Source organism: Lacerta agilis, chromosome Z (genome assembly GCF_009819535.1).
Source record: "Lacerta agilis isolate rLacAgi1 chromosome Z, rLacAgi1.pri, whole genome shotgun sequence".
Lineage (NCBI taxonomy): Eukaryota > Metazoa > Chordata > Lepidosauria > Squamata > Lacertidae > Lacerta > Lacerta agilis.
The window spans coordinates 23,796,317-23,824,150 of record NC_046331.1 but is presented as its reverse complement, the minus strand read 5'-3'; the positions used below and the strand labels follow the sequence as shown (position 1 = coordinate 23,824,150).

Genomic DNA, 27,834 nt, shown 5'->3' with positions numbered 1-27,834 from the left:
CACACACCCAATGAAATGATTTCAGCTAAACAAATCATACAGCTAGCTACCCTGAGAACAGTCTTATGAATCTGATAAAGTTGAAAAACAAAAAAGTTTTATTGACTTGCCAATACCTTTAGCTGATAAAATAAAACTCAGAGCATGTTTTTTTAAGTCCTCAGTTGGGATTTGCTGTTTCATGCAACAGCATCTGCGTCGCTTTCTCTCTGGGCCTGTAAAGACACCAGCAACCATGTTGAAGATACTTGTAATTCTAGCTGCAATCACAGGTAAGACTCATTCAATATAGAGGTTGAAATTAAACAAGAATGAAAGGGCTTGTCTTTTTTGGACTGTAGTCAACACAAGCAATATATATTTTGGGATAGAGCTAAAGCAAAAATCATTTTTCCACAGCTTAAAGACTACTTATACATCAATAATTGTGTGATATTTTTCTAAACTGTTGAAAAGTATCTCTAAAACTTGGAGATTACTAATTCAGAGGGTGTTGGAGTACGTGGGACTAAGATCCATTTAATGCAGTGGGACTTGTGAGTAGGGATGGAGAGATTTGTCAGTTTCAGTTCTCAGTTTTTAATTTTTCCAATCTTAAATGCAGCTTTCCACATATTACAGCAATTTGACCATTATGTCAAATTTGACCACTAAGTCACGTTTTACAGCAATTTGTTATTTTTAAAGATGCGTATGAAAATTCACCAGCACTTTAGTGTGAATTTCTTCATATACAGATATTTTTATATGCAGTTTTGATATATGTACACAATTTCCACCAAACATTCATTTATGTATATTATTTCCACCATTTTCTTCATTTTTATGCACAATTTCCTCTAATATATGCAATTTTTGTAAGCATGCTTGGTTGGGGGAACTGCACTGAAAAATTCAGGTAAGTGTTAATTTTGAAGGATCACTGTGTTTCAGTTTGCATTTGAAAGTGTGAATTTGATCATCCTGGCCTGCTGAATTGTATTTCTACTCCATCCCTATTTCTGAGTTAATACACATGGAAGACTGAACTACCTACCGACCTATAAATTGTGATCTGGATCCAAAGAACCCATATGTCTCATAGAAAACTGAGTTTCAAAAGTAGTTCATGATACAACACCAGTCAGTTGTTATAAGGTGAAACTTTTACACTAGGCTGGCACAAGCCCTCATGGATGCCCATGCCTTTTTAGACTTAAATATACTGTGGGTTATATCCAACTAAGGCCTCATCTACACTTCTGTTTGCCAGGCTGCTTTTCTCTGGGAACATCTGCAGTATTGTGCTAAATGGCAATAGGGTTTTCTGCAGAATGCTGATTTCGCACAAAAGTGCGGGTTTTCTGGGGGAAAGTGGCATGGCAAAGGCAAAGCCACTCAGATCTGTGCCTGTGGAAAGTGACTAAAATAAATAAACAATATAAAATGCTTAGCCAAAATCAAACCCCTTTCATTTGTGAACAATAAGTATCCTCCAGACCCGGAGGAATTTTTATTCTATCTTCTATTTATATATGCCAGTGTTCTTTAGGTTCAGAATGGGTGGAAACCAGTTTCAAATTCCACATGGCCTTCTTGCACCTATTTTGCCAAAATGGCACCCCCTCAAAACATAATAAAAATGCCCAGCAGAATACAAAGGGAAAAAATGCCCAATGTAAATCTTCCAGAAGAGTAGCTGTGTTAGTCTGTTGCAGCAAAAATAACAAAGTTCTTACAAAAAGACTAACAAACTTATTCTTGTAATGCCATAATAAAATGGTTAGTCTTTAATTGTTAGTCACAAGAATCTTTGTTCCAACATAAAATAACTGCTGAAGACGAGTCTTGCATACTACCAAAGCAACGGAGTTGGGAATCTGCAGCCTGATGAACTTCCAAAAGCTGGGCCGAAAAAGCCATGCTTTACTTGATGGTGCACATTTAGAGAGAGCCAAGCATTCAAAGCTGCTTTAAACTGAGTCAGGTCTAGCTCAGTACAGTACATTGTTTACATTGACTGGCAGCAGCTCTCTAGGGTTTCAGACTGAGGAAACTCCCCAGCCTATCTGGAGGTGTCAGGGGTTGAATCTAGGACTTTCTGCATGCAGAGCAGGTACCCTTCCCCTGAGCTACAGCCCTGCTCCAATCTTTCCAGAGAGCAGGACATTCTATAAAGTTGATGCCACAGCCGAAAAGCCCCTACCCACATGTAGCACTTCACTTGGAAAACCTGGATAGGACCTTTGATCATGGTGCAATGGAGGGAACATATAGGAACATATGGGAACAGTGTGTTACTTCCTTGGCTTCTCACAGCCTTTGATTGACCTGCTTGGCCTTGCATTCCACAGGACCTGTGAGCTGCGTGATTGTGAGTGTGCCAGAAACCTCTGTGAACACAACCGTTGGTGGAAATGTCACTCTTCAATGCACATACAGAACGCAGATGTCTGCATCTGGTTTGTTCATTCAGTGGAGCTTCTACAGTCACAAACTGAAGAAACGTCCAGTAGTAAGAAGTTTTAAGAAATATATCTATATAGCCATGTATTTAGTTATGTATCACCTGCTACCAATAGCTTTGAATGCCAATTAGGTACCGTTTTTGATGCAGTTTTAAGTTATTCTAAGGAAGGCCCAAATATTTCTTTAAAAATCATTTTGACCTCACAGTAGTGGAGTCGTGCCCCTTACTGGGAGGGAGAGTGGGCAGGGCAAGGTGACATGGAGTTCAGTGTGGTGCAAACACACTGGCAGGGGCACCATATGGATCCATTGGTGCTTTTGCACAATACAGACCTCCCAACTATCTCCCTCCCACAGCAATCCTGCTGCCAGGATGTCAGCTAAGTGCTGGCACCCTCCTGTCACTTCTGACCACCAGTAGCTATTGGTCCTCTGGTCAGACTCAGAGGATGAGATCAAACTGCTCCACTCAATAATTAAGTTTCCCTGGAAGTGGGTACGTCCTTGGGACAGCAGAAGGAGACATAAACTTCGAACAGGGATTAATCCTTTAACCGTCTTGAGGAAAACCCCTATTTTCTTCATCCTGGTAGGCACAGATGAAGGGGGCATTTCACATGTGACCAGTAGTAGCTATTGGGGTGGAACGGGGTGGGGGTGGGGAGTAGGCATTGCTTATGTGGCTTCCCAACCTGGGTTGCTCTGATAACCAAGAGGGAGAAGGGTGGGGCAGCAGGGAATGTGGGGTGGTGCAGGCCCACATCACGCTGACCGTCCTTACCTTTTCCTCTTGTGCTGGGAAGCCAGGGTAAACAGCTCTGCCCCACCCTGCCTGCTACTAGTCCATGTGACACAGCAGTGGATCTTGGTTCACAGCAGGGAGTTACTTCCATCTGTCATTTTAGATGCCTTTTTTATTCCACCCTTAAATATACCCTTAGCTAAAATACTTGAAGCTGCTCTGACTGAGGGCAGTGGCTGCAAACTTGTTGGATTGGGGAATGGTCCTATTGGCTACTTCCCTGTATCTCACTTTACTGGCTACTGATTCTTACCACATTCTGGTTGCAATCCTGCACACACTTCCCTGGAAGTAAACCCCATTGATCTCAGCAGTGCTCATTTCTCAGAAGACATGCCTAGGATTGTGCTGTTAGTTACCAACCAACAGAATTCCATATGTTAGTCCAAGGCAACCACTTATCTAGTGCAGGGGAATAGTTGGTGACCAGTTTGTGGTTAAGCTGAAAACTCAACACCCAGAAGTGCTGCCAAATATTACGAAGTGCCCAGCTTGTTTCAAGTAGGGTGCCCTTTATCAGAGGCAGAATCTATCTTTCTATCTAGCTATCTATCTGTCTAAAATAGCTAGTTAATAAAATCGGCATTGTATACAAAAACTCTTCATATACAATAATTTGTAACAACCGGTGTTTTTTTTCCTGGGGGGAAGCAGGGGTACGCATACCCCTAAACATTTTGTGAATCTAAGTTTGGTCTCATTGAGGAGCAGTATTTCAATATGAGTAGGAAAAGGAGAGTACCCAAACATTTTTGAAGAAAAAAAGCACTGATAACATCTACCAGTATGTAGATTAGCACTTTTTGATTCACCCTACTGTACATATATTTGTATGGTAGTAATGTCATAACTTATATTCTGTCAGGTTACAATGCAGAAATTGGTTCCTGACCCATCAGTTGAAGACCAGTTATGTAGATCACTTCATTCCCTAATATAAGGGCCAGTCATCCTTGGGGTGTACTCTCTTCACCTGTGATTTCATTCTGCTGCAGGGACAGCCATTCTTCTTCCCCTCTCCCCACATCCTAGATTACTGTCACTGAGAATAAGCAGCCCATTTCTTCTTTTTGCCTCCTATGTTTTTGTACTTTTATAATCTATTTCCAGTATATAAAACTGTACTGCTGCATCATGCATTTGAACACTTGCATTCTCACTTCATCTGTCTTGGAGGGGGAAGCCTATGTCACTCAGTGCTAGAGAGGGCATGTTTTGAATGCAGATTGGCCCCAGGTGAAATCTCTGACATCTCCCTCTATTATGATTATTTGCATTTGTTAATCACTTTATAAAAAGCCCTCAAAAAACCCTTCTAGTGGGGTAAAATACAAAAAAAAACCTGTAATCAGATAACAAGAAGAAAACAAAATACAATAAACAAAATATGTTGGAATAATCAAGTGATATAAAATACCCTCTTCTAGATCTCCTGGATAAAGTAAAGGTAAAGGACCCCTGGACAGTTAAGTCCAGTCAAACTTGACTATAGGGTGCAGGACTCTTCTCGCTTCAGGCCGAGGGAGCTGGAGTTTGTCCACAGACACATTTCCGTGTCATCTGGCCCACATGACTGAACCGCTTCTGGTGCAACAGGACACCATGACAAGCATCAGAATGCATGGAAACCCCGTTTACCTTCCTGCCACAGCGGTACCTATTTATCTGCTTGCACTGGTGTGCTTTTGAACTGGTAGGTTAGCAGGAGCTGGGATAGAGCAACTGGAGCTCACCACCGTCATGCGGATTCAAAACTTTGACCTTCCGATTGGCAAGCCCAAGTGACTCAGTGGTTTAGACCACAGTGCCACCGTATCCCTGTAAAGTAGATGGGTTGAGACGGATAGGTAACTCCTTCAAACTGATATACAGCAGTTTCGTATGTGTGGATATAAACAGAGACCTGTGTTTATGTCTGAACACGATAGATCAATGGATTGTATCCAATGTTAGTCATTCTCAGAGTAGACCTACTGAAATTTAGACGTTGCTAACTTTGATCCATTGACTCTTCACAATGCTCCACAAGATATGGTGCTCACCTAAGCTTTGCATGTCCACAAGCACATGCACACCCAGACGGGCTAGGACAACCCAGTCAGATAGGCGAGGTACAAATAATAAAATTGTTATTATGATTCTTTGATTCTGTGTATGGCATTGTACAGTATGATGGCTCATACTCAGATGTCTTCCCTATAAACAGAAGTGTGAAACAGGGCTGGGTTCTCACCTCAACTGTTCTTCTCCCTCGTGCTCTCCTATGTCTTCAGGTTGTGTACTTTCAAGGAGCAACAGGGTCTGTTCAACCCAATATACAACCCAATATTTTAATATGATCACCCTGTGAGCACAGCCTGATAATTTTTGCCATGGTCCGCCACATAATCAGCCCAGACACAAAAAAACAATACTCTGGAAGACTTTGAATCTGTGCACAGGGACTCATGCCGCTGTGAATCAGGGGGCAGGATCTTCTGATGTCATGGGATAGAGCCCCATATACAAAAATCTGATAGGCAAGGGGTCAGGAGTTGGAGCTACAAATGTCCACAAATATGGTGAAAAAACAGGGTAGGGGAATAGGATTGTTGTTGTGTCATTTGGTGGGATTCCTGTCTCTATTTTCCACTGGAAATATGGAACAACCATTATTGGGTTGGGGAAGGGAGGGGAATAACCTATTTGATGCAAGATTTTCTCTTCAAAATCCTGAGTGTGTTTTGCAATATCTTTTTAAAATAACCCTGCTATGAAACGCCAAGGCTAACATCCAAAGGTTGTAATATGAGACAGTCCTCTGATTTAAACTTGCTCTCCTGGGGTTCAGAGGGAAGGGCTTCAGCTCAGAGGTTGAGCAGGTATGTTGCATGCAGGAAGTTCCAAGTTCAATCCCAGGCAACTCCAAGGAGAGCTAGTTAAAACAACAACCCTGTTTGAAGTCCTGAATAGTGGCTTCCAGTCATCCTAGACAACAATGAGTTAGAATCTCCATAGAGAGCGAGAAGGTAATGAGTTAGATCAGCGGCTCCCAAAGTATGTCGTACCACCTCCTGAGGGGTGCTGGGATTACCTGGCAGGACTCTTAAGAGCCAAGGGGGTGATAGAAGAAGAAGAAGAGTTTGGATTTGATATCCCGCTTTTCACTACCCGAAGGAGTCTCAAAGTGGCTAACGTTCTCCTTTCCCTTCCTCCCCCACAACAAACACTCTGTGAGGTGAGTGGGGCTGAGAGACTTCAGAGAAGTGTGACTAACCCAAGGTCACCCAGCAGCTGCATGTGGAGGAGCGGAGACACGAACCCGGTTCCCCAGATTACAAGTCTAACACTCTTAACCACTACACCACACTGGCCCCTATGAGCACATTGATTACTTATTTATGACCAGGATAGAACCTAGTACAAACCCCCTCTCTTGCTTTGTATTTAAATTTTACTGTTTTTATCTCTTTCAAAGCTATTTGCTTTGGTAGTGTTTGTTTGTACAGTATTTACGCTTCTGAAATGTCACAAGTAACAAGATAGCCAATTATTGGCATTAGCTACTGATTTTCTTATAAATTAATTACTGTACATCTGCGGTAGGTGATGTTTGTGTATGTTTGTTAAGTAGTTATATATAACTATTTTGCTATAATTTCCTTTACCCTTATGCTTTCATGAGTAAAAATGCCTAAAGATATTTTTTGTGAATTATTCTTTGCTAGTAAAGGTAATACTTACATAGTGGTCTGACCGTCTGACCCAGTATAAGGCAGCTTCTGATATTTCTAGAGCAGGGAAGGGGAGCATCAGTCCTAAATGTTGCCTTCCACCCATCAATTGTTCTGTGCCCTTGTGTGTTTTTGCCTGGCTGGAATGTGTTCTTGAACTGTAATAATGTCCTTTGCTTTCCTGAATAGATAGAGAGACAGGTGTGGGTTGGTGGGTAGGTGGTGGTCACATGTAGAAACCTCTGGCTTTCGCTGTCCAAAGGTAAACATCACACCTGTTGCTCCTCCCACTTTTGCCTCTGGCCCCACCTATCGCTTACAAGCAGCCCCCATGAGATAATGTGGCTTTCAGGCTGAAAAATGCCCCAAAACTCCGGCCCTTCGAGAATGGACTCCGAAACTCCAGTCCCAGGGCTGAACCCATAAATCTGGCAACCCTATACTAAATCCCTCTTATGTCAATATCCCTCCAACTTGTTTAGAGCTGCCTCTGCTGAAAGAGTGTTCTGTGTTTTGTATGAAAACTCAAAGTCACAACTCATCTCTTAGATCAGCCCATTTCTACTCAAATGCAGCTTTCCCCGTGCCACTTTATTGATGAAAAGACCATCGGTCATTGTCAAATGATGGTGTACCTAACAGATGCACGGGGAAGGTGTAGCTGGCTTTATAAGGTAAGGCAAACTTCTTCTACAGCATCTCAAGTCCGTCTTTGGATGTGTACCTCTTCAAGTACTCTCCATCACTTTCTGCTGTTTGCTTCTTGCATCCACATAAGCCATGCTCTTAGTTCATCCACCCATCATCCATCGCATCGTCCCCTTGGTCTTTTGCAATTGTAGGGTCTCCATACTAACACTGCTTTGTTCCATCAGCCTGAGTCACCTCTTGCCACCGATTCTGCATATGTCCATTTTAACTTTGCGTCCTTTCCCACTATATCTGTAACTTTTGATCTCTGTCATATCAAGTTATTAGTTTTTCTGTATTTGCATGATATTCCTAAAACTGCATGCTCCACGGCATGTTGTTTTGTTCTTAAGCTGTTCATGTTTCCCTGTGTCATAGTCCAGTTTTCTGCTCCATAACACATCACAGGTAATATGCACGTATTTAAACTTTAGCTTTCTATGGAAATATTTTTATTTTTCATTATGAAACTGAGTTTTCCAAAGGCTGCCCATTATAACATATTACTTTGATATCTAGCATTGTTATTTATGTTCTTCTGTATCCTCTTTGCAGGTTTCTGGAGTTAGGTTTCGTCAAATATAAGCTCTAACCTTCTTCCTCACGCAGTCTTAAGACTGCATTTCAGGATTAATCTTCATTTTGTCATAGCAAGTCCCCATGTGACAGAATCAATGTTACCCAGTTGATAATTAGTTCAGTTGGGATTTGAATATTAAACTACTTAATTCCAGAACAATCTGCAGTCTAGGACTCAGATATCCTTTGAAATTTGCACTCCTCCGAATTTTGTGATGTGGTTCAGCAACCAAGCAATATGTACAAAATGTGTATATTGGGGCAGCCGGCTATAAAAATGCATATATTGAAAATTACGAACAAGCATGCATTCAGGGGAACTGCTTGCAAAAATGTGTATGTTAGGAAAAAGGACACTAAAATGCTGGTGATTTCTCATGAGGATTTTTTTTGGGGGGGGAGGTGGGGAGTGAACTACTGCAGAAATGTAGAGAACTGAATTTAAGACTGAGAAACTGAAATTGTCAGATTGGGCAGATTCTAAAAAGGGAAATAATCCAAACTCACTTCAATATCTTCTAATCGTCTAACCCAAGAGAGGTAGTAGATGTTCTGAACTGGTGCCTGGGTATGGTAATAGACTGGTGGAGGACTAAGAAACTCAATCCAGAAAAGATGCGGCACTGTTGGTGGGTGGGTTTTTTTTTTGGTTTTTTTTGGTGGGTGGTTCATCTGTACAGTTATGTGGTGTTCAACTTGTCATTGATGGAATTGCACACCTCCTAAAGAGGTAGGCTCATAGCTTGGGGATACTCTTGGATCCAGAATTGTCACTTGAGCATCAGATGTTCTTGGTAGCAAAGAGTGTCTTTTTTCAGCTTCAGCAGATTCACCAACTATTACCATGTTTGGACAGGTATAACCTTGCAATAGTTACCCATGTTCTAGTAACCATGATGGGTGTATAGGTGATGGACCATGCAAGCAGGAGGTCAGTAGTCTCAGTGATCCAACCAGACAGGAAGTTTAGGCAAAGCAGGATCAGCATATTGGAGAAGGCTTTTGGAGTGGGTACAGTTACAGATATTTATTTTGGCTTTTTGCCCATGTATAAAACAACAAAACGGTACAAAACAAAACCATAACAGCATAAGATGATACCATTTCAAGGTGATAATTTCATTATCAAATGATAATACCATTACAAAAACACAAAACAAGGGGATCAGGTTTTGAACAAATTAGTAATAAAACTTTCAATAATCAAACAGCATTCCAGAACATCTCTTATGCGAGAGGACTGCAGTTAAAAACCTTGCAACTTGTAGGGTTATATGGGGGTCCGTATCTTGCAGCATGTATGCAAGATGTGACTCGGCTGATTTATCGGCTAGTTTCTGGATTATCGGGTTTAATATACTAGTCCGAGCCGATCTGTACATGGGGCAACTGAACATTATATGCTGGAGGGTTTCAGTTGACTTATTGTCACAAACACACAAAACAGAGACCTGGCCCTTGGTTAATCTGTGTCTCAGCACATTTGATGGAAAAACATTAAATCTCGCTTTAATGAAGGCAAATCTGTGTGACACCACGGAAAGGGAGGTTAGGTAAGCTGGAACCTGATTAATAGGAGTGGTGCCAATATTCATCGGCGAACAGCCCCCCCCCCCCCCCCCGTTAGTAGATTTTGATGTAGTTCTACCTCTTCCAATCTCTGTTTAAAAAGTCTTTTTGCTACGGCCAGATCTAACTTAAGGAGTTCTGATGGTGAAATTCCATAGGACAGAAATTTGGCGTGGATTTTACTAGTCCACTGATTTGCAAAATTGTCTCGCCATAAACATTGGACAAGGTAATGACCAGATAATCTGTGCCAAAGAGATAGCCAGTAGTTAAAGACTCGCCTCCATAGGGACGACTCTATTGAGGGGATCTTCGGTTCTAAACAGATGGATGTATTACTGATGCATGATGGTAACTTTAGGAGTTGGCGTAGAAATTGATTTTGTAGTGTCTCCAGAGGTGTAAGGTTTGCTGAAGCCACCCAGAGCAGGGCGGCATAAGCCAATGTGGCAATCACTTTTATGTTAAACACCTTTAGAGCCGAGGGGACATGTAATGCCCCCTCGGAAAAGAAAAAGCGAAGAGAATGAGATAGGGCTTTAGTCTTATTACATAAGTAATTAATTTGTGACTTCCACCCCAAATTATATTGGAAGTATATTCCTAAATATTGGAATTTAAGTATTTGTTCAATTTTCACTCCATCTAGTTTCCATGTATAGAATTTCCTACTTCTTGAAAAAAATCAATACTTTGGATTTAGAGTGGTTTGTGGACAGTTGGTTAGAATGGCAATAAGCAGCAAAAATCTTAAGTGCCCTCCTTAAGCCCACTCTGGAGTAGGAGAAAATCACCGCATCATCCGCATAAAGGAGCAGCGGACAGTGATAGTCTGCAAGACGTGGAGCGTGAATAATTTCGTGCGATTCAACTAGCGGGTTCCTTATATCGCTGATAAACAGATTAAAAAGGAAGGGTGCTAATATGCAACCTTGGCATACTCTTTTATTTATTGGCACGGAATTAGTGAGGTTGCCGGCAGGTGTAAGTCTTACCCTGGCAGCTGACCATTTGTGCAGTTGGATCATGAGCCACAGAAGCCTTCTATCAATACCCCATCGTGCAAGTTTATCCCATAGTATATTTCTAGGAATACTATCGAAGGCTGGCTTCAGATCTATGAAGGCAGCATAGAGTTGGACAGGGGGACGAGTACTTCCGGGCCAGATGGTAGAGAGTTATTGCATGATCAGTCGTGGAGCGGTTTGGTCTAAACCCGGCTTATTCATAGCCGGTCACATTTGACTCATCAGCCCACCGCATCAGTCTTGCTAACAAAAAACGGGCGTATAATTTCCCTATAATCAATAGTAGGCTAATATTCCGGTAATTCCCTGGGTCTCCTGGAGGACCTTTTTTATAAATTGGAATTATAGTGGCCTCCTTCCACGTTCTTGGTATCTGGCCAGTTGCATTAATTGCATCAAAGGTTTTAGCTAGGATCCCGGCCCACCATATAGGATGTAATTTTATAGCCTCAGCAGGTATCAAATCTGGACCGGGAACCTTACCTGTTTTCAGCTGAGCTATTAATTCTGTAATTTCGGCAGGGTCAGTATTGGGCCAGATAGGTAAATACAGTGGTGCCTCGCAAGACGAAATTAATTCGTTCCGCAAGACTCTTCGTCTTGCGGAAATTTCGTCTTGCGAGGCACCTTTTCCCATAGGAACGCATTAAAATTTAATTAATGCGTTCCTATGGGAAAAAAAAGTCCGGGGGCCCCTCCCGACCGGCACCGGAGCCAAGCCAAGCCGCGTTTTAAGACTGCAGTGAGCGAACAGCAGCGCTGCTGTTCACTCGCTTCAGTCTTAAAACACGGCGCCGTGGCTCCGGGAGGGAGGGAGGGGGCCGTGGGATGATGCCCGACATCGGGCATGATCCCACGGCCCCCTCCCGACCGGCACCGGAGCTCCGCGGTGCTGTGTTTTAAGACTGCAGCGATCGCTGCAGTCTTAAAACGCAGCTTCGCGGCTCCGGGAGGGAGGGAGGGGGCCGTGGGATGATGCCCGACATCGGGCATGATCCCACGGCCCCCTCCCGACCGGCACCGGAGCTCCGCGGTGCTGTGTTTTAAGACTGCAGCGATCGCTGCAGTCTTAAAACGCAGCTCCGCGGCTCCGGGAGGGAGGGAGGGGGCCGTGGGATGATGCCCGACATCGGGCATGATCCCACGGCCCCCTCCCGACCGGCACCGGAGCTCCGCGGTGCTGTGTTTTAAGACTGCAGCGATCGCTGCAGTCTTAAAACGCAGCTCCGTGGCTCCGGGAGGGAGGGAGGGGGCCGTGGGATGATGCCCGACATCGGGCATGATCCCACGGCCCCCTCCCGACCGGCACCGGAGCTCCGCGGTGCTGTGTTTTAAGACTGCAGCGATCGCTGCAGTCTTAAAACGCAGCTCCGCGGCTCCGGGAGGGAGGGAGGGGGCCGTGGGATGATGCCCGACATCGGGCATGATCCCACGGCCCCCTCCCGACCGGCACCGGAGCTCCGCGGTGCTGTGTTTTAAGACTGCAGCGATCGCTGCAGTCTTAAAACGCAGCTCCGCGGCTCCGGGAGGGAGGGAGGGGGCCGTGGGATGATGCCCGACATCGGGCATGATCCCACGGCCCCCTCCCGACCGGCACCGGAGCTCCGCGGTGCTGTGTTTTAAGACTGCAGCGATCGCTGCAGTCTTAAAACGCAGCTCCGCGGCTCCGGGAGGGAGGGAGGGGGCCGTGGGATCATGCCCGACATTGGGCACGATCCCACGGCCCCCTCCCGACCGGCACCGGAGCTCCGCGCCGCCGAGTTTTAAGACTGCAACAATCGTTGCAGTCTTAAAACGCAGCGGCGGGGCTCCGGGAGGGAGGGAGGGGGCCGTGGGATGATGCCCGACATCGGGCATGATCCCACGGCCCCCTCCCGACCGGCACCGGAGCTCCGCGGTGCTGTGTTTTAAGACTGCAGCGATCGCTGCAGTCTTAAAAACGCAGCTCCGCGGCTCCGGGAGGGAGGGAGGGGGCCGTGGGATCATGCCCGACATTGGGCACGATCCCACGGCCCCCTCCCGACCGGCACCGAGCTCCGCGCCGCCGAGTTTTAAGACTGCAACAATCGTTGCAGTCTTAAAACGCAGCGGCGGGGCTCCGGGAAGGAGGGAGAGGGCCGTGGGATCATGCCCGACATCGGGCACGATCCCACGGCCCCCTCCCGACCGGCAGCGGAGCTTACCTTTTCGCTGCGGTCGGGAGGGATGTTGTCCGCGTCTGCCATTTTGGATCAACTGCGCATGCACAGTCGATCCAAAATGGCGGACGCGGACATCACCCCTCCCGACCAGAGCGAAAAGGTAAGCCAGCTTACAGTGGTACCTCGCCAGACGAATTCGTCTTGCGAAAAACAGGCATAGACGAATTCGTCTTGCGAGTCAACTAAAAACTCGCAAAACCCTTTCGTTTTGCGAGTTTTTCGTCTAGCGAGGCATTCGTCTTGCGGGGTACCACTGTAGCTAAAAAGATGCTCCAAATGGGCAACCAGGGCCTCTGTCATGGAAAAATATTTCCTCAGGAACTGTTCCCATGTAGGGGCCGGAATAATCGTCAAGGGATATTTCCTTGATCTTCTATTAATTAGAGACCAAAACTCCCGAGAGTTATGTGATTTTAGGAGTGGGTTTTATGACCATAGCTAGTGATCCTGCAGCTGAGGCAGAACATACGAGTTCTCTCAACAGTGTCCTGGTGCAAGTGCCAAATTTTATAGCCTGGGCTACAGTATCCATTGACTAGAGACCTCACCCCTCACCCCTGAATGGATAATTAAAGGGCTAATGCCTTCTGTAGCTACTGGTTTCTTCTCGAATCCTGTGACCCTCCTGTTCTTGTTGGATTATAGCTCCCATCATCCCTGACCACTGCGTATGCTGCCTGTAGCTGATAGGTAAAACAACATCTGGAGGGTCACATGTTCCCCACCCTTGTTCAAAGCCATAGTGATGTCTTCTCATGGCTTCCCTGATCTTTCAAGGAATCTGTGGAGCAATCATAATAGATTAGTAACAGAGGTAGCTCTTTGGGTTTCAGGGCAGGTTATGATGACCATGGTTCTACCAGGGAAGACCAAGGAATGGATTTGTCTCCTTAGAAGTGCCATTAGTGTAGGACTCTGCCGCTAAGGACTTCTGGTCTTTTTGACTTATTGCAATTTTTTATGTTTAGGGCTGCCCTTGGTCATATTGCCCCCATATGTGGTATTTGTTTGTAATTTCTTGTTTATTTATATTTAATACCTTCAGCTGAAACTTAATGATGTTGTGCATTGCTGCTTTGGGGTGTATATTTATGTGCCGAAGGGATTAGTAGGTGTTGCATGTGCAGCGGACCCACTGGACCTGCTCCTTCTCTTCCCCATTGCAACCTATTTGTTCATCCATCTCTGGCTCTGATGGAGTACCAGAAAGAGAGCAGTCGATGCCATTGACTGCTTGCTTGCTACACCTCTACCTGGCATGCATACAGGTGGTAAAAGGATGATTAGGAGGAGGTGGTGGTGGTAATGTCAATGCTGAGGTAGACTTATTGTACTTGGGGGTGCCAAGGGACCTCCAAAATTGTTGTGGACAGGGCTGTAGACTATGGCTACAGGAGCTGCCATGGTGAGCTGAACTTTGACATTACCAGCACACCTCTCTTTGCAGGGGAGGTTAGCTGCTAGGCATGACAGCTATGCCCTACCTCCATGTTGGAGGCAGTTAGTCTCTGATTACCAGTTGCTGGGTATCACCATGTTGTAGTTAGGTTCTGTTTGTGGGCTCCCCCTGGGCATCTGGTTGGCCACCATGAGAACAGAGTGCTGGACCAGATGAGCCCTTGTCCTGATCCAGCAGGCTCTTTTTATATTGTTTTTGAACAGAGGAAATACAGGTGAAACTCGAAAAATTAGAATATCGTGGAAAAGTCAATTTATGTAAGCAATTGTTTTCATTAGCCAATGGAGTTTAATATATGAGATAGACTCATGACATGCAAAGCGAGATATGTCAAGCCTTTATTTGTTATAATTGTGATGATTATGGCGTACAGCTGATGAAAACCCCAAAGTTGAAATTGCTAATTTGGGGTTCTCATCAGCTGTACGCCATAATCATCACAATTATAACAAATAAAGGCTTGACATATCTCACTTTGCATGTCATGGTCTATCTCATTTATTAGTTTCACCTTTTAAGTTGAATTACTGGAAAAAAAAAACCTTTCCACGATATTCTAATTTTTCGAGTTTCACCTGTACATACTTAACAGTGGAAATGCATTCCTTGTATCTCCCTGGAAAGAGTAGCCTAGAGTTGCTGGCAGAATTAGCTGGTGGTCAGATTTTGACCATGTTGAGTTCTCTGTGTAGGAGTCAGGCCTTTAGATTATGTCTTTATTGATAATTTTTCTGTGAATCTCTCTCCCATAAATTTAGTATTGTTTTGCTTTTAAGGAATGTGTTCTCTTTTATCACTGAGAGGCAAGGTGAGGTGACCACCTCAGGAAGCAGGAGGCACAGGAGCAGCAGATCCCATTGTAGATCTTTATCTCCCCCCTCCCCTTGTTCCTGATGTAGATCTTCCCTGATTCTTTCTTCCCTGACAGGCTGGTGGCACTATTTTGTGGCTCACCTCAGGTGCCAAGATGTCTTGGCCAGCCCTCCTGAGAGGGTCGCAAAAAAAACACGTCTTGTCTGAGTGCAGATCAGGAGAGAGTTTTCTGCTGGCTTTTTGAGAGGGGAAAAAAAGTATTTGCATTTTATTTGTACTTTTAAAAAGTGTTGTATCTTTTCTTTTTGCACTGAATGTTAATTGATCTGAGGCCATAATAAACAATTCTTCTTCCAGGAGTTAAAGCCTTTGGTTTTAGAAGAAAACAAGGCCTTTGGTGGCCAACTACCCTAAAATTATTCACGTAGTTTCATTTCAGCTAGGGCTTTTCCAGATTACAGCATTTAGTGAGGATTTGCCCTGATTGGCTTGCCCAAATCTTATGCAGAGGTAAGATGATATCTGGTCTTTACTGAGCATTTGTTCTGAATTGTTTGTAAGTAGGTTATATGGCAATGAACATTTGCTCTGATTTGCTTTTCACTCACCCCACACATTTCAGTCCATTTTTACATCAATTTCCAAACCGCAACACACACACACACACTTAGAAATATTGTGAGTGTGCTAGAGTGACAAAGCTTTTTAATCTACTTTAAATGCTCACATCTAAAAGTTTTGTTGTGAGATTGAATCATTCCTGCAGAGTGACATTCTGGGGTCACCCTTATACAATTTTCTAGTCCCCTGTGACTTTTAAATCTCTTCATTTCACTTCTTTTAGCTGGGAAGGAGATGCAATGTTGCATATAAGAGCCCCAAGCAACAGTGTGACCCTTTTTTTGGGGGGGGGGTATTTCCTGATTGCAGTAACCCTTGGTAGTTTTAGGGTGCAGCCTGCTTTCAGTCAACAGCAGTGTCTAGATAACATTGATGATAAGCATTAGTCAATCCAGCATCCATTTGCATGAGTGTTTCTTTGAATACAATCTAGCTGATCTGTAAAGTAAATAGAATGATTTTGCTGCTGGGTGACAGGGATTGATCATTATAATTTAAACTAGTAGAAATTATTGGTGCATTTTTCTGGCAGCAGAGAGGCAGAAAACTCACTTTATTTTTCATGAAGTTTTGCAAAGTAGCTACACTGATCAATGTGACATTGGCAATTGGCAATGCGATGCCAAAATTATGGAAAAGTCCTGTGTCAATGACACAGCACAACAACAAAAGCTCAACAACTTTTGTGTCCGGAGTTTCACTTTTTGAAATATGGCAACCCTAAAATATGTCCTGTGATCATGTGGAGCTCAAAAACATGACTCTAGTTTTACTCTGTTGACTTGAATTTACAACTCTTTTACTTTATTGAAAGATAACATAGAGATACTGGAAGTAATTAAAAACAACAACAACAGAAAATACAAATGTCTTATTTCATTACTATGACTGTGACTGACCTTAAATTTTGTGCTACAGATTTATTATCGGCAGGGATCCAACTCATATTCTTATGGACAGTTTGAGGGTCGCATTCGAGGCAGCACCGGAATAGGAAATGCATCAATAACCATCTACAACATGCAGGCATCGGATTCTGGTATTTATACCTGTGAAGTTTTCAACCCTGAAAACCAAAATGCCCAGAGTGAAAAAACAATGTCTGTCAGCGTACTAGGTATTTATTTCTTCTTCTTCTTCTATGTACCATTCCTATTGATTTCATACACAACATTGAATTTCAGACTCAGCGTTAACAGATCCTAACTAGAAAACTCCTGATCAGGGCTCCAGCCAGTTGTTCCCTTTAAGACTGGTATACCAGTCCCCTGGTTTTCATGTTTCTTTTCCAGCTGATATATAGCATTCCAGGTCTACAGCATGTCTAGTTTTTGTTGGACTATTTTGGAGGCAGGGGCAGGTGAGTTCCTCCTATTGTTGCTCAAAGAAAGATGCTTAATTTTTTGAGTTTCTGGTTAATGCATGTGTTACTTTAAACCACAAGAGGGCACTGTTTTGAAAGCAACCTAGCCAGCACTTGCTTGTAATCTTTGCTTTGTGTAAGTTAACTTCACCCTTAAAAGCTGAGCCATTTTGTTTGCTGCTCTCTCCCAGCAATATGTCTGCCACTTTCTCTTATCTCCATGTATTCTGTAAATACCTCCTGCATGAGTAAAGCCTTTGAACTCCAGAAATTTTAAGTCCTTATTCCAATATAATTCATCCATACTGCAAGGTCTGCTAACACCTTGTAGTTTTGCATACCTTGGGATTTTACCAAGCATGTTGTTACCTCTCACTTGTTTTTCAATTGCCTTGTTTTGGCTCCATGTCTGTGTCTGTTGTAATGAACTGAAACACAGCCATTCTTCAAAATTCACACTTCTCTGAATTTTGCATTGCAGTTTCCCAACCAAGTAACAAATATAAAAATGTATATACTAGGGTAAAGTGTGCACAAAAATGCAAATATTCATGAAAATAACATAAAAATGTATTATAACAGAGGAAATGGCTTTAAAAACTGCATGCAAAAAATTGTTTCTGAGGATGAATTTGCACTAAAAGACCGGTGAATTTTCATAAAGATTTTAATTTATAAAAATGCAATTGCAGAAGTATCAAGAAATGAACTGTAAAAACAAAAAAACTTGGAGAACCGAGATGGACAGATTTGTCCATTCCTACTTGCCATGGCTCACTTTTTGATAGTTGAAACGTTAAAAGGGACTCATGCAATTAATAAGAAGTGGCCAAGACCTGTGCTTCAAGGCTCGTAATCTAAACATTATCCAAAATGGCACCTGAACAGTGGAACTCTCTCCCTTTGACAATTTGATTACCCATTCCCCTCACTGATGATATGCCAGCTTCAGGTACGTCTATTCATTCAAGCCTTGGTAATAAGAGCTAGGCAAAGGAACTAGAATCTTGTGGATTTGTTGTATTTTATGAGGTGCTACATATTATGGGTTGTGCAAATCTGCTTTAGGATTTGGTTGAATGAAGGGTGTGGAATGAATATATGTACCAGTATGTACACTGTTTAGAAATGCTAATAATTAAGTGGTATATAAGTACTTTATTAAGTGCTATATAAATGCTTTGAATAATAAAAAACAACATATTAACTGCATCACATTTAAAGCAATGAGGGAAAAAATATGAAAGATATGCGGAAATGCAAACACCATGGTGGATTTCACCGATAGAAGCCATTGCTAGGAAAAGATTAAATATAAACAAAATCTGGCCGACATATAGACAGTTAATAGAAAATCAGGAAGGTAAATACAAATTAAAATCATATGAGGAATTAAGAGAGCATGGAATCGATAGATGGCAGTATATACAATTGAATAGTATGTTTACTGTAGACATAAAGAAAGGTTTTTCAAAGGAAACTTCCAAATTTGAAAGAGTGGTGATCCAAAATAATAAAAAAAGTACTTTCGGGCGCATATAATTTGTTATTGGAGTGGGATTTAATGGGAGAAGAGGTTAAAGAGGCAATGCTAAGATGGTCCAAAGATCTTGGATATGCAATAAATTTGGAGCAATGGGAGAAATTGTGGGGAAAGGACATTAGATTTACGGCTTCATACAATATTAAAGAAAATTTCTTTAAGATGCACTACAGATGGTACTTGACCCCCGTGAAACTTGCAAGTATCTACAAATTGAAGTCTAACCTTTGCTGGAGATGTGGGAAAGAGGTGGGGACGCTATTACATATGTGGTGGCTATGCGAGGATATAAAAACCTTTTGGGTGATGGTACATACAGAAATGACAAAAATGATGCAAAAAACAATGGTAAAGAAACCAGAGGTGTATCTGCTAGGTTTATTAGACGACCAAATACCAAGAGGAAAGGAAAGTGTATTCCTGTATGCTAGCACTGCCGCCAGAATGGTGATAGCAGCAAAATGGAAGACAGAACAGGTACCAACAAAGAATGAGTGGTTAAGCAAGTTAAATGAGTATTTGTTAATGGCAAAATTGACAGCAGCAATAAGAAACCAAACACATCAAAAGCTGAAAGAACAATGGAAATGTTATGAAGAGTATATGGAGAAACATTGCTCAAAGAAAGAAGTGCTAATATGCTTGGAATAATAGGTATGAAGGAATTCTAGGATTAACAAATTAATTTAAAGAATTAATAAGAGGAGTATAGAACAATTTAGTAACTATGAATGTACAAATAAGGCATAAATAAGTAATTATGAATGTACAAATAAGATGTAAATAGCTTTAAGGAAGTCGAAAGAGTGCTGGAGGGAAGTCAGAGGGATGTGGGGGGGTGGGGGGAGATGGGATTAACGGGAAAGGTATGAGAACAATGATATTGTATGTTACTATGGAAATGTATGAGATGCAATGTGTGTTTTTCTTTTTTAATTAATAAAGTCTAAATTAAAAATAAAATAAAATAATAAAGCAATGAGGGAAACCTGTGCCCTTGCAGATGTTGCTGAACTACAACTCCCAGCACCCCTGCATTGGCCAAGCTAGCTGGGGCTGATGGAAGCTGATTTAAAGCCTGGGGCCACATTATTTTCTAGGCAATCTTTTGACTGCAAGAGGCACAGTCAAAATGTTAAAACAACATGGTTCTAATGGGTGATCAATGGCTCTTTCGCATGCATCTTTTTTTTTTTTACGGAATTTTTAAAACCTGCTCTTCTGACTCTCGATTGTTGCTACACTGTCAGTTTTATGTGAGTCTTTTTTAGTGTTTTTACTGGGTGACTTTCATTGTAAGCGACTTTGGATATTTATTTTTACAGAGAAGTGCCTTATCATTACTGTTATATATTCTTACAAAGGAACTCAGTCCTCTTGAGTGCCAGCCGTTATGTTAGGCAAAACAGCACCACCTATAATGGGGGAGAAATGTCAGCTGATTTGCAGGAACAAAGGTTTGCCGAAATAATATAAAAATATTTTTCGACACCCCCTCCCCCCAAAAAAAACCACCCTAAAAGGTGGTGGTGATGGTAGCACCCTGAGGCAGTGGAGGGTGGTTTGTCGGGGCAAATGGGGCACTGCCCCATCAACCTCAGTCTTGGCCTACCCCGGCATCTGCCTAACTTCTTCATTACAACCACTATAATCTCAGTGTTGCTCTTGCAGAACCCATCAAGGAGGAAGATGGGGACAAAACAAGACTTAGTTGGCCCTGCCTGTCATTGGCTCTGGCTCCTCCTATTGCTTGGGCTTCCTGCCTCCTGCCCTACCAACTTCATATATGCAAATAAATCTGTTTTACTGTAAAAGGGCTAAAGTAGTTTTTTTGGGGGAAATACTGTTATATACATAAATATGTGTTATATGTGTGTGTGTGTGTGTGTGTGTGTGTGTCCTGGGTTTTTATTTCGTGTTGCTGAATTAATTTATTTTTATCCTAAATGTTTTGGTGGCGTAAAACTTATAAAAAATAATTTTTTTAAAAAAATGTTTTATTTCTCGCTGATAGTTCTATAATAACTGGAACAAGGCGTATTTATAATGATGCCACAGATTTCAGGGAGAACTTCACTGATCTGCGTTTTCTGCTGTTGTTTTCTAGTTGCCCCCTCCAAGCCTCACTGCGGCTTTGTTCAAAATAATGAGGCTGAAATTGGCCACGCCATCACCCTTTTCTGCTTTTCTGAAATGGGGATGCCTGATCCTATATACCTCTGGCACAGAGTATCAGGAGATTCAGTCGTACACGTGACAGGGAACTACAGTAAGTAATATCTGTGTATTGTGTTATGTCAGCAGAACCGGCCCTCTTAACTTGGTTGTGCAGCAGTGCCTGCAAAGAAACAGCAACATTTTCCAGTGAGATCTGGCATGCATTGCAATATCTTGCAAGATTTTAGAGAGATCCCACTGGAAGCTGGTGCCACTGCTGGTGCCATTTCACCGCCAGTGGCAGAGCCTCTGGGCCTTCTGCCGCTTGAGGTGACTGCCTCAACCTGCCTTATGGGTAGGCTGGCTCTGAGCATCAGAAATGGGGGAACTGTAGCCTCCAGATGTCGTAGGATTTCAGCTGCCATCATTGGTCATGCTAGGCAGGGTTGATTGGGGCTACAGTCCGAGCACATCTGGAGGGCCACATGTTCCCCATCCCTGATTTAGGCAATATGCAAAGCCTGATGTGGCTTAAAGAGGACACCTGAAAAATACTGGTGGTTGCCTGAACTCTTGAGTAGCAAGAAGCTTTGGGTCATCTGGGATGAATAAAGGGTATTCTACACTGAAAGTAACCCTGATGATAGTGGGTGTCCAGCCTTTTCTTGAAAACCTCAGCAGAAAGACATCTGCCATCTGTCAGTGGGTCTCTAGGATTTCAGACAGCGGATAATTCCCTGCCCCACCTGGAGGTGCTGGGGATTGAACCAGTGCCCATATGCATACAATGCAGGTGCTCTACCACTGAGCTACAGCCCTTATGAGACACCTGACATGAATACGGTGGCCACCCACAGTTCACCGCAAAAGGAAGAAAACCAAAAAGAAGAAGAGAGGGCACTGGTTTGCATAGGATGTGTACATGCTGATTTAAATGCATAGATGCAAATTTAGAAAGAATGGCTGTAATATAAAAACAAAACATCTCCCTCTAGTGGGGAAAACTGTGCTGAGGTTCCTTTCATGCCTCCTCTGTCTGTTTTCCAGATGCTAACTCCCAGTGGGCCACTGCAGGGCCCCTCATGCTCTCCCTTCTTAGGGACTGGACAGCCATCCAAACAAAGCCTGCAAGCCAATCTATTTCCCTTAAAATCTTGCCCACCTGTCATCTGGAATCACTGGGTGACACCAGCTGATAGGCACAGAGGCAAGCTTCAATCCTGCTGGGTCCTTCTTTGCCAGTGCACTCCCTGGGGGGGGGGGATGCATTGGCAAATCAGACTCCTGCAGAGAGCAGAATTGAGTAGAGAGCTGGTAAGCACAGAGTTCAATCCTGCATGGTGCTTCTTCATCAACAAATTCCCTACAGACCCGTTTCTCCCAACCCACAGCCCTTGCTGATTTTTTTTATTGCATAGTTTTATTTTACAAGAAAATTCAAGTTAACGAACAACAAATACATAACTTTGTTCCCGCAAAAAATTCAAATTAACAAAATAGCAAATGCATATCAAATGTAAATGTATATTTTGTCCAGCCCTTGCTGATTTTGACAGGTGCAATGAAAACACTACCAAACCCTTTGTCACGTAAATACAAAACTGGTAACAACACAAACAACGTAACAGGCTGTATGTAACCATATAAATTCTTTTTAAATGTGATTCAACATATCATATCAAAATATATGGTTCTATAGACCAACTTATCATATAATATAAATGAAACATATTATGAGAAATTCAAGTCCAGCAGATTGATCAGGAAATATAATCTATTCACCTATCAGTCACTGGATGTCATCAGGACATCAGTTGATTGACAGGCAGTTGACCCCACCTTGAACTTACTTTCCCTGCTTCTTCCTTTTCCTTTGTGCATCTTGCCTCTTGTACACCTGAGGTTGTGCAGCTGGGGACAGGGACCTTATTAATGATTTTTGTAAGCTGCTCTAGCAGCCTTTTTGACTGAAGGGGGTGGGGGTGGGAATGTATAAATATCTTAGGTGAACAAATTAAACCTCAACTTCTCTCTCGTTTTGTTACAGTTCCTCAAAGTGGTCACTTGGTAATAGGAAACCTGACGAAGTTTGAAGAAGGCTACTACCGTTGCACAGCTATTAACTCTCTTGGAAACAGCACCTGCCAAATCGACCTCACTACAAAACGTGAGTTTGCTATAGTTATGTCAACCTTTTCATTCTTTATATTTGGAATAGCTATTCAATGAAATTCCCAAATATTAGCTGTTCCAGGATGCCTGGGGCTGACACAAGACCTGAGCTGATCAGGTGCTTTGCATGGTTTCAAGGACAACAGAACAGACACAGGGGAAGACACATTTAAAAGATGTAGTGCTACAACCAGGGATGGTAACTCAGGCATCTGCCAAGAATGTACATCCCACTGACAAAAGCCTCCTGAACCTGCTGCACTGAACAGGCAGGGTTGCTGAGGGCGGGAGGGGACCATGGAGGCTTGCCCAGGGCCCTCCAAAAACCTTGAGCTGCCACTGGTGACACTGTTTCTCTCTGCTGAGCTTCTGAAAGAACATCAATTGCTGCTGACCTGAAAGCAAATGTGGAGTCAGAATCATTTCCAGCTTTTGTCAACCTACTGAAAACATTCAGCTGCAAAAGAATAATAATAAAAAGGAACCATCCCAACACCAACAACATTCCAGGCTGTGTTCTAGCTAGCTAGTCATAAACAGCAGGGGAGGTTAAATATGTTCTCCTAACCTTCCTGTTGAGGGGCCAGCGCCAGAAGGTGCTGAGGTCAGGCATCTGCTGGGGTTCCAAGAACAGCACTGGGCCTACTGCCCCAACAGCACCACCATTCTTGCTTTGCAGGGAGCACACCGGAAGAAGGCGAACATCGGCTTCTCAGGGTGCATTGGTTCTAATCTGTCAAGTTCATTCCATATATTAAATGAGTTGGCTTCCCTATTCTTTCAGATTCAGAAGGTGGCATTATTGTTGGCGCATTAATTGCAGCAATTCTGGCAGCTGCTCTGATTGGTGTAATTGTTTGGGTTGTAGCCTCAAAGGAGAAGGAAAAGAAGAAAAAAGAGAAAGCTGCAATCAGTGAAATGCAGTAAGTTGGGCATGGGGAACCTCAGCTTTGGGGGCTCAGCTTTGCAGCTCTCCAGGTTTCTCTTTCTGGCCCTTGTGGCTCCCCACTGGCCACGCTCCATTCCCACTGGCTCCGCTCCATGCTCTTCCCCCCCTGGTTGAAATATTTATTTGAACTGTAGTAATGGTTCCTGCTTGCAGATATGTGTGTGTACAGAAACCTGACATATTTGTGATTGGAATGAAGCCTACTATACAAAGGTTCAAAAAGAGTCATAACAACTGCTCCACTCACTTTTATTCTGGCCCCACCCACCACTGGCACACAACTCCCTTGGAACATTGCCCATGAAGGAATGTGTCCCTCAAGCTGAAAAGGGTTCCTCATACTTGTTGTAAAAAAATAAGGTAAAGGTAAAAGACCCCTGGATGGTTAAGTCCAGTCAAAGGTGACTCTGGGGTTGCGGTGCTCATCTCACTTCATGACGAGGGAGCCGGAGTTTGTCCACAGACAGCTTTCCAGGTCATGTGGCCAGCATGACTAAACTGCTTCTGGTGTAACGGAACACTGTGACGGAAGCCAGAGGGCACGGAAATGCCGTTTACCTTCCCACTGCAGTGGTATCTGTTTATCTACTTGCACTGGCATCTTTTGAACTGCCAGGTTTGCAGAAGATGGGACAGAACAACGGGAGCTCACTCTGTGGATTTAAACCGCCGACATTCCAATCAGCGAGCCCAAGAGGCTCAGTGGTTTAGACCACAGCGCCACCCGCTGTAGTTGCTGCCTGCATGGGGTAGGTAGGGCATTGCTCTAAGGTTGCTTCAGACATGATGGGCTATATCAGCTGTCTGTCTGCTAGAACAAGGGCTCTTCTGCCAATAGACAGGTGAGTTCTAATGCTGTGCAACAGAGAAATCCAGCACAACAGCTGGGCTAGTGGAAACTTATTGCTAGTGGAAACTTATTGCACAACAGGTTGCTTGTGACTTTATTTCACAATAGCCTTTGCAATCAGCTTTTGCATTCTGTTGCACTACAACATTCTGCTGAAGCAAAACATTTCGCTTGCAGTATACAACCAAGGTACTATAACTTAGCACTGTGTTGGACACAGCCCTATAATTCTGTCTTCTTACAGCCATTGTAGCTGTGCAGCTTGTTTAATTGTTATCTTCAAAACCATGAGCCATCTGAAAAATGTGATGGGGTTGGGGAATAAAGGAAAGGGGAGAACTATTCCTAGAGGCACATGTGCTTTAATGGATTTGGCTACTACGGCTACTACTACTACTACTACTACTTATTTTATTTCTATACTGCCCTATACCCGAAGGTCTCAGGGCAGTTCATAGAAAAAATCAAATACATAAAATCAAAACAAAACCAACAACCCAATAAAAAAGCCCCAAAGGTACTACTACTACCTTCTCTGTTTTGCATGAAGTTTCTGAATACTTTTGAGATATTCTGTGGGAGAAAAATGTGCTCTTACTTTGTTGTCTTGCAGGACTGTGACTCAAAAAGAGCCACTGAATGTTGCCTACACTGCTGTGCCCAGCCAAGAAAGTGCCCCAGTGGCAGCTGTTCCACCAAGCAAAGAATCCAATGAGACCAGTGAATACAGCACCCCAGAGGAGGTTGAGGTTGCTGCCATGCCTGAGAATGCGACACAAGAAATGGGGCACCAACCAATTGCCTAAATTTTCCCCACAACATTAAGGGAACCCAACAGCAACTTGTCTAGTAATGAATTTATAAAAAGCACAGCCATATTAACCAGTGCCCCCAGTGCAGCAAGGGCTTCCATATGCAGGTCCCCTTTTGGATCAGGGCCTGCGTGCACAAAAGGTTGCTCAGCATGTGACTCCCTTGGCTGTATGTGAACATCCAGGACCCAGAACCATGCATGGCAGCTTTGTCCCCTGGCCTGGGCCTGCATGCACACCACTGCAGTTTCTATCTCACCTTTCCCTCCCCTTTCTCCTCCAGCAGGTTAGCAGTACTGGTCATCTTTTCAACTGGTGTGTAGGTTTCAGAACTGGAGCCCAGGTCTTTAAGGAGTTAGAGACCCCATGCTTTCAAACAGCTAAAGAAAGGGAGGTACTATTCCTTTAACACATGTTGTAAATGTTGCACCTATGCTCTTGAGGTCTTGCCTTGGTACCCACAAAGCCTCTGACCCCTCCCCTTCACTGTCTCTTGGTTATGAAAAGTACACAGAGCTGAAGGAGGAAATTGGAAGAGAAGCCCTCTTCTCCACTCCTTCAATAATCTCTATAGTACTTTCCAGACTCAGATTAATTCTACTGAAGTGCCCAGAGTCTGGAGCCCTTAACACACACTTAAAAATGCAAATGTACCCATGGCTTAAGGTTGGCAACCCCTACTTTTAAGATATATGTAAAAAATCATATTTTAAAAGCACTTACAATACTGTGTAAATACATTATTCTTTCGCATTTTCCTTATTAAATGGGATGAGATGTTTTAGGCTCTAAAACAACTGTAGCTCTTCCACTGCTCACAGCTTTTTACTTAGAATAACTCTATCCTAGAACTCTATCTGCCAAACTACATTTTTCATCCTACATAATAACTGCACTTACTATGGGGATGATCAAAAGCAGATTGCATCCAGCTCTGTCTTGCAATGGGTCTTCTCAGTCCCAACTTTCCTAAAAGCAGCTCATTGAGCCTCCTCTTCCAATCAGAGGGAACTTCAGAAACATCCTCCTATGCAACAGCTTCTCTGAGAAAAATATCCTCATGGAAAGTTATGCATGGACGAGTATTATAATGTATACTTCTGCAGGCAGTTCTCCCTTGCTGTAAGAGCATATTGGAATACAGCATTTACACCCTGTGTACACATGTAAGGACCCATGCATTCATGTATATTTCTTTGTTCCCATTAAATACTGCTAAGGTTTCATTTTGTGTTGTAGCTCTCAATCAAATATCCTTTAGAGGAAATGCTGGAGGACAATGAGGGCTTGTTTCAAGTTAAGGGTATCTAAACTTAATGTCACTGCTGAATTCGCTTGCATCAATCCCGCCCCAGTTTTATATCTACCCTGCCCCAGCCAAGTGATGATAAATAGCCAAGGTAAAGATTGCCGATATGGTTTCCAAATATTGGATAGAGTTTAACACCGTGGAACATCTAGCTTAGGCTGTCTGATAAATTACGGTATTCAATTTGCACCCATGTAAACTTTTAACATCTGTAGCTTCACTGGGATGCTTAATATAGTCAAGATGACTGGATGTCTTTTCCCTTTTATAACATGAATATAATTTTTGGATTAAGTATTTAGCTGTTTAGTTTAACTTTCCTTCTGTCTTGTACTGCAGTCTCTATACTCAAACAAGTCTGTATTTTTTCTGTTATTTGCTTTTATAGAATATATTTGTTACCAATGAGTAATACACATTTGTTCTCCCACTCAGCTGTGATCAGTGATGTAGGGTTACTCTTTCTATCAGGGTCGTGGTTTTGAGCCCCATGTTGGGCAAAAGATTCCCACATTGCAGAGGGTTGGACTAGATGACCCTTGGGGTCCCTTTCCAATTCTACATGTGTAACAAGATGAGGGGTGAGAGAACAGCAGTGATTCTTTTGTTACTCCAAAACATAATAAACTTTTGTTGAAATCTACGACTCTACATTTCTTTTATAATGAAAGAAACACATCAGACAACCAAATGCCAAAGCCCCACGTGCATGGGGTGGGTGTTGCTGGATTCTCTCTACAAAATTACTTGAAAGTC

At 43.1% G+C, this 27,834-nt stretch overlaps 1 protein-coding gene across 1 annotated transcript; it reads left to right on the top strand.

The window, feature by feature from the left end:
* The first annotated feature begins 235 nt into the window (after nt 1–235).
* VSIG1 (V-set and immunoglobulin domain containing 1) lies at nt 236–25,861 on the top strand. Its single transcript, XM_033138248.1, has 8 exons — nt 236–272; nt 2,334–2,494; nt 7,518–7,637; nt 16,842–17,040; nt 20,937–21,098; nt 23,034–23,153; nt 23,943–24,081; nt 25,571–25,861. Exons 1-8 carry the CDS (start codon nt 236–238, stop codon nt 25,761–25,763), a joined length of 1,131 nt encoding a protein of 376 aa, XP_032994139.1. The 3' UTR covers nt 25,764–25,861.
* Nucleotides 25,862–27,834: the final 1,973 nt, after the last annotated feature.